This window comes from Helicoverpa armigera, chromosome 24 (genome assembly GCF_030705265.1).
Source record: "Helicoverpa armigera isolate CAAS_96S chromosome 24, ASM3070526v1, whole genome shotgun sequence".
Taxonomy (NCBI): Eukaryota; Metazoa; Arthropoda; class Insecta; order Lepidoptera; family Noctuidae; genus Helicoverpa; species Helicoverpa armigera.
The window spans coordinates 6,150,855-6,158,692 of record NC_087143.1 but is presented as its reverse complement, the minus strand read 5'-3'; the positions used below and the strand labels follow the sequence as shown (position 1 = coordinate 6,158,692).

At 34.2% G+C, this 7,838-nt stretch overlaps 1 protein-coding gene across 1 annotated transcript; it reads left to right on the top strand.

Moving 5' to 3' along the window:
* The first annotated feature begins 2,073 nt into the window (after positions 1 to 2,073).
* LOC110382649 (vitellin-degrading protease) lies at positions 2,074 to 6,686 on the top strand. Its single transcript, XM_064041274.1, has 5 exons — positions 2,074 to 2,150; positions 3,624 to 3,795; positions 4,276 to 4,528; positions 4,949 to 5,098; positions 6,220 to 6,686. Exons 1-5 carry the CDS (start codon positions 2,108 to 2,110, stop codon positions 6,397 to 6,399), a joined length of 798 nt encoding a protein of 265 aa, XP_063897344.1. The 5' UTR covers positions 2,074 to 2,107; the 3' UTR covers positions 6,400 to 6,686.
* Positions 6,687 to 7,838: the final 1,152 nt, after the last annotated feature.

The following is a 7,838-nucleotide window of genomic DNA, read 5'->3' as shown; positions in this document are numbered from 1 at the left end:
TTTAGAACTAAAGATAGTTTTTTTATACAAGTATGGTTTATTATACACAATGATATTTTACCGACTTATTTATGACCTACTTAACTTAGATTCTTTCTGCTTTCTTTTTAATAGAAACACACTAAAAATCAGTGTCACAATGGCTTTGAAATTCTTCTGCAATCAAGACCAAGAACAATTATAAAAGTACTCATCCCTTATCATATTGCGTAAATGTCACTAGAATTTGTGCTATTAACCCTGACACAGTGGTCTATCTTCTTATCAGATAAAGCCCTCAAACTGGAAATATTTTGAAAGATCTCTTGTTACTATTATATGTATTAATTAATTGCCACAATAGTTAATGATTAGATAAAATTATGCGCGCGAAGGATTTCGGTCAAAAGCGTGATTTCAATATATTGTGTTCCGTATATTTTTCACTTACAGATTTTTTTAACAATGATTCTATATATATATATATAATTTTTAACTGCTTTCTTTAGATGTCGGGATAAAACTTTGACCATTTTTCTATGACTAACATTTACTCGCGGTTTTCTCTGCATCAAGAGGAAACTAAAATCTACCTCAATAAACAGCCTACCGATATTTTTTCAAATCGAACCATTCAGTTCTTGAGTTTAGCGTGTTCTAGCAAACAAACAAACTCAACCTCTTTATAGTACACCGTATTTTTTTAAAATAAAATAATACGAAACTTTTCGTTGTTAGAAAATTTTATATTTTCCATTATTTTAAGGAAAATACAATAAAGGGAATCCACCGTTATCTAAAACAATAGTCCCTATATTTATTTAATATATCGGTCACGAGTTATTCAGTAGTATTTACAAACGATAGTTTATAGAGTTAATGAACCAATTACATAGAATAATACACTAAATAAACTCTTATAAGTGCTTCTGAGTATTAAATAAAACCTACTTGATCGAACAAGTGGGTAAATAATTTCAGGTTAGAAGTGAAATCCGTAATCTATGTAGGTAGAAGTTTGTGTAAAATGTTTTCGCAGGTATATAATAATAATGAAGAATTTTTTTATTAGTATATTGTCGAAATTGCTGTCTATTAAATGCACAGGTTAGGTTACGGACGAGTCAAAAATAAGATTAACCACCACATGCCTTGGTGGATGGGGACCGTCTATGCTATAATGAGTTTCATCGTGTTTCGGAAGAATTCAAGAAAATGGGTCCCGTATGTCATTTTAGCATCATTGACATTTGGCATCAGAAAGTCTGACCCCTCTGATTATCAGGTTATATAAGAAAGAGACACTTTTTTATTAAAATAAACATTTCTTAAATATTTTGGGAAAATAAAACATTTCTATACTCAGTAGTTATTCTCATAAATAGGTAAGGATGAGAACAAAATATTCCATCGTTAGGTAACCTGTTAATGGCGTTGATGACTCAATTAGTTAATGACTACGGTATTATGTTCCATTACTTTTAATTACCACTTGTCTGTCTCCGGGTAAATAGTTTAATGTTTTTGAATAACTTCTTTAAGCTGTGCCCTTTAGGGTTCATATTGTTTCTAATCATAATGTACCACCTGTAAAACATATGCTAATAAAGAATTGAGTATAAAAATAGATTTTGTATTTTTGGAAAATTGCCTTCAATTGGATGAGTAACTGTAGGACAGATTAAAGTGAAATTAAGTCGTTGGAGATTGATCATTAATAAAATAAATTGTATGTCATTCGTAGATAAATCTTATGTCTAATCAAGTTGGCCAACCCTGGTATGTCATGATTTCATGTTAAAACTGTTTTATTCTGAACAGCCGACTCTTCGGTCAAAAACAAAAACGGGCATAAACATAACTTTCCGTTTGTCACAGTCGAGTAAAGGCAGGAAGATGATAGTAATTTCCTTAAAAATTCAACAGAACCCCAAATAGTTAACTAAACTTGACACAACTTATCAATCACATAAACAAACATACAAACAAATATAAGATTCCTTTATCAGTCGAGTATAGTTTCAAGGCTACCCGTATCAGTTAAATTACGTTGACCTTAATAATCTTTTGTAATTTTCAGGTATATATTGAATTACTGTTGTTAATAGACAATAGTTTGTTAGGCAACATGATTTCGTTGGTGTTTTGTTTCGCGTTCTTTAGTTTTGTCGGTGAGTTTCTTTTTCGTCCTTTTTGCTTCAATTTTTAATTTAAAAAGTTGTTACGGGTAGTCAGAAGCCAGTAAGTCTGACGCCAGTCTAACCAAGGGGTATCGGGTTGCCCGGGTAACTGGGTTGAGGAGGTTAGATAGGCAGTCGCTCCTTGTAAAGCACTGGTACTCAGCTGAATACGGCTAGACTGGAAACCGACCCCAACATAGTTGGGAAAAAGGCTCGGAGGATGATGATTTGTATTCAAAAAGTTGATAGTTTTAAAATATTTTTAAAGATTTTTTCAACGGGTTGTAACGTTTCTTTTTAAAATAAAATTTCTCCGATTTTATGTTTTACGAATAAGATAGATCTATCAAGCATTTTGATAAAGTAAATTCAGTTGATATTGTCAAAAATTGGTGAACTTACAATAAGTAAACAGGCCAAAAAACAACAGTATATTGTAGTAATATTAAATTACCTAATTATGTCTGAATGTAGGTTAATTCGAAACAGCCTTTCTAGAAATTCTGTTTTGTATTGTCCTCAATATTAATGCTCACCAAAGCTCCATTTTGTTTTAAGTTTTCAGAAGAACCTAAAATAAAGAAACTAGATAATTTTTATTTAAAACCTTATTTATTCCACTTGACTAAATTTACACGCCTTAAATGATTCAGTAACTAATTTAGCTAAGAATTCCCAAAGAAAAAAATCTAGCCAGAATTCTTAATGAAAAAAGCGTTTCTGACTGACTAAATACTAATTAGGGAGCCATTTAGGTCTTCTGAATTTAGTCAAGTGGAAAAAGACTTAATTGGTTCAATTTCTAAAATACTGTCTGTCTACCTTTCACGACAAAGCAGAACCGACTTAAATATTTAGTACACAGATCAAGCTCAAAGTATGAGAAAGGACATTAACTTTGTTGTATTGAAATAAAGCATTAGATATTTACAGAACTGGTTCGATTACTAATAAAAGGCAAAATAATATAGAGAGCGAATGATCGTTAAAGATCATTCAAATAAATTTTTTTATTTCCTGTTTTCGTGCCTATGTTTGCAGTCATATTTCAATTGGCTACTTTTTATCCGATTGCTGCAAGGAATTCTCTCGAGAAGTGGAATAGACCTCGAATAAGAGCTAGTAAAAAAATATCCAAATCCAAACTAATATTATAAATGCGAAAGTAACTCTGTCTGTCTGTCTGTCTGTCTGTCTGTCTGTCTTTCTGTCTGTCTGTCTTTTCTTCACGCCTAAACTACTGAACCGATTTGTGTGAAATTTGGTACAGACATAGTTTGAAACTTGAGAAAGGACATAGGATAGTTCTTATGACAAAAAAAAATAAAAATAAAATTATTCCGGACATATAGCGCCATCTATTGGTCAAATCAGAAATCTGCTGGTAGTCACTATTCCACGCGAACGAAGTTGCGGGCAAAAGCTAGTGTATTATAAAAAAAATATTTTTCTCACAATTTTCAGTGTCAACGCCCACGATAAAATCCCTTGAGGATTTAAAGATCGTTGGGGGTGAAGATATAGAGATCACTGATGCTCCGTACCAGGTGTCTTTGGTGAGGAGAGGGAGGCACTCCTGTGGTGGGGCGTTAGTCGCTGAAGATATTGTGGTTACTGCTGCTCATTGTATTAGCGGGTAAGTACATACTTGATTACAAATAACATCTTTACTGACTTTAAATGGGAGTTTGCCATCAGAATAAGTTGAACTAGTTGACAGTGGTGGTCATATGAAAGATTTATTGAAGTACATAAATTAATTAACCATATTTAAAAAGAAGAAAGTTCTATGTTCAACGTGTTTTTTCCACAACAGTTTCAAAATTCATGACTAAAGAATGAACTATGACTAGGTAGCGCAGTTGCTTGGTAATGTGCCTGCGACGCCGTAGGTAGCAAGTTCCATTCCCACATAATTCAGACATTTTATGTGCATGAATATGGGTGTTTGATTTAGTCTAAGTTTTCCTTTGCATAATGTGTGTTGTATTGAATAATGAAAAGTATGTGTAAACGTATACACAGTATTAGCTACAATAGTAGCTTTGCCTAGATGATGTTATATCATAAAAAGACAACCTGCAAAGTCTGTCTACAGTTCTATACTTTTTTTCAGATCATTCCCAGAGATGTACGAAATCCGTGTCGGCTCATCATTCAGTCAGAAGGGCGGCGACTTATACCCGGTCGGTGACTTCAGATGGCATCCCGACTTCAGTTACTCAAAGATGGACAGCGACATCGCAGTCCTGTGGTTGAAGAAGAAAGTCGTGTTCAGTGATCGAGTGGCTCCGATAGAAATGGCTGATAAGGATGAGGAGATTTTGGATGGCGATGTGACTGTTGTTACTGGATGGGGTAATCTTTTTGTGAGTATTGTTTGCAAATTAAGTCATTTCTTAATGTAGAAAAATTGCCCTAGATAACAAAAAGGTGGCCTGTATCATGGTTGAGTATTATGTACTCTTGTTTATGACTCCGGGGTATATTAAGCCTTTGAATCGTATTCTATCTCTTGGTCATAATCATGCGATTGTAAAAGAAAATGTATATAAAAAATCAAACGGACAGAGATTCAGTATAGGGCTCTTATATAATGGGTAGCAAAGAGCGTAATAATTACAATTGAAATAAGATCGACTTTGCTCCTTCCTCAAATGATTTATTTGGGAACGGGGCAGTTAGAAGAAGAAGAAGAAATTAGATAGATTTTGTAAATTGTCGCAGCTTGTCAAAAAAAGAACTATATTTAGTTATCTGATAGCAAAACATTTCTATTAATTTTACAGGAAACTGGAGGCATGCCACACATTCTACAAAGGGTAGCAGTTCCGAAAGTGAATGAACAGGAATGCAATGCTGCTTACCAGCCAGTTTATACTATCACAAATAATATGCTCTGCGCTGGAACCAGTGAGGGGGGCAAGGATGCTTGCCAGGTAACTTTTCATTATACATATATCATCTCCCGACTCTTTTCCCAACTATGTTACAAGAAGCGATTGGCTATCGGACCTTCTCAACCCAGTTACCCGGACAACCCCCCTTGGTAAGACTGGTGTCAAACTTACTGACTACCAGTTTAAAGTGCCCATCGAACCACAGTCATTGGTGTCCAAGATATACTTAGAAACTAGATTCAAACTTAGAGAAGGTTCATTGGTACTTGCCTGAGCTAAAATCGAATCAGACACTCATGCTTGAAAGGTTGGTTCTTTATCCACTAAGCCACCACGACTAAACGAGGTAATTTCAGCTATACTTTTGGAAGGAATATCCTTGCTAATAGGTTATATCTTCTTATTATTGAGTCTGGCTCTCTAATATCCTTAGCGATTCAATGGTGTCACCAAAATGTTATTTTCTTCACATTTTCTTCGCAAAACAAATGTATTGTAGAGGTGTAGGTACTTGTAGGGTGCGAGTCACTGCTAGTGTTGTTTGCGAACAAAGGTTGCAATTATACGGATATTTTATAACAGTACGCAGGCAATTAGTTACTGTTTGCTACAGAGAGTAGACCAGAAGAAACATAGAATGTGTGCGTCACACTGTCGCACACCTGTACAATCTTACCTAGAATAGCAAAACATGCTCCATGTTTACATTTATAGACATGGTGAATGAAAAAAGTAATTATTTCGGCTTTTAGATAACCCTAAAATAATTGACACATATTGTTTTCTTTTCTCTCACAAACAAACATAACGAACATACATCACGATTGAATTTTGTGTTTCATCACTTTTGATTACAAATTTTACATAGACGTGACGTCACTAGCCCCCACTTTCAATCTTTGTTGCGTTATATCTTAGTAAATATTTAATGTTTTGTTAAAATAAAAATATGTGTCCAATAGTTTTGCCAATCTAAAATACAAACTAATTAGAATCACATTTTTTAACCCTTTCATTACGCCTATCGTTGAGTTGCTATGCGAAAAAATGTTCGAGTTGCTTTTTGAATACATCACTGCGTTATTCATTCTACTTGAATTTTCTCTTTGATAAAATCCACAATTCTGCCATTCTCATAGATTCTTCTTTCTATTCCTCAGGGAGACAGCGGCGGTCCTCTAGTCCACAACAACAAGTTAGCTGGTATTGTCTCCTGGGGTCTCGGCTGTGCCAGACCAGACTACCCTGGAGTGTATGCCAAGGTCTCAGCCTTGAGGACCTGGTTGGACAACAATATTGCTATGCTACGGTGGAAGCATGTTCAGAGGAGTGTTGAGTGATTTGAATTAGGGTTAATTAGGGGATATGTGAGGTTGAGGCTACATTGAATTTATGGCAATTTTTGGCATTGATGAGCACACCGAGATGACAATTTCATGTTCTTATTTGTTTGAAGACTTGGGAACTTGAAGCCATGGTACCGAAGAATATTTTATGTCATTTTGGTGTCTCCAGTTTTGGTCTGGTCACTGATAACTTCAATGTAGCCTAAACCTTAGAATATTTTGTGTATGTACCTGTTTATACCCATAGGAATTCTTGTTAAATTTAATGTTTTTTAAGCTTTATCAAATAACAATAAAATGCAAATTTTACCAACATAATTAATTTTCTTTACTTGTCTGCACTCAAAAAGTTTCAACCCATAGTTAAGTACGTTCTCTTAAATTCTCACATCAACGTAACTTTAACAAAACTCTTCGTAAAACCTTTTAACCGTACAGAATGGTGGGAATTAAAAACTTAACTACGGGAACTCCAAAAGCACTAAAGTCTAGCCTTTTAAAAGGATAAAAGACGGGCGAACGATAAGGATTGGGTGCTTTGAAATTCGAAGCGTAATGCATGAACGAAAAACTTTTTCTCACATCATTGATGCAGCTGAGATTAGATAATTTAAAATGCAACATTTTTAATGAAAATAAGCTTAAATAGATAACTTAGTTCATCACCAAACATTTTAACTATATAATAGTAGCGAGAAGTCGAAAATCGATCTCAGTGGCGTGCACTTGGAGAGGCCTATGTACAGCAGTGGATGATGATGATATAATAGTAGTTGAATTAGGAAAAAAAATATAAATAATACCACAAGTACATATGTACAAAAGAAAGACGTTGAAAAATTCGTCCCCATTGCTATCCAAGAGGCTTTCAGTATATGCCACTTTAGATGGCAATGCTGATTTTCTGTGCAAAGTACTAGCCAGCCTTTATTAAGCAATTAACCGCTCAGATAGTTCATTGTTTAAATAAGTATTATTACGGCTTTTAAATCGTACACAAGTCTTGATATTTTGAAATCTCCCCTCAACATAATACGCATTTGTGTTTTGGATAAAAATACAAAACAATTTGCATATGTAAATAATTTGTTAACAAAGTAAAAATTACTGTTGCGGGCTTAATCATTATGGAGATCATCTTTTGTTTCTTTAGAGCTATTGTTTAGTTGAAAACAAATTAAAAGGGAGGATTTTTTCAAAAGCTTGCATTGTTTCAATTTGGCGGTTTTGAAATGAGTAAACAAGAAACTACGGGAAAAACGGCTGAAATAAGCATGTGATGATCAGGAGAAATGGGGTAAGATTGTGACTTGTGAGATGATGTACGTGGGCGGTCCCATAATGAATTGGCCTAACTATGAACTAATGGAGGAAATTAAACGAAACCGATTTTATTTTTCTATATATTCAAAACGAATACCAATACAGTTCTG

Excerpts from the sequence above, each read along its gene's own strand:
- LOC110382649 (XM_064041274.1), top strand. The coding sequence starts at position 2,108 with ATGATTTCGTTGGTGTTTTGTTTCGCGTTCTTTAGTTTTGTCG. Across the intron at positions 2,151-3,623 it reads CGCGTTCTTTAGTTTTGTCG|TGTCAACGCCCACGATAAAA; the intron begins GTGAGTTTCTTT and ends CACAATTTTCAG. Across the intron at positions 3,796-4,275 it reads GCTGCTCATTGTATTAGCGG|ATCATTCCCAGAGATGTACG; the intron begins GTAAGTACATAC and ends ACTTTTTTTCAG.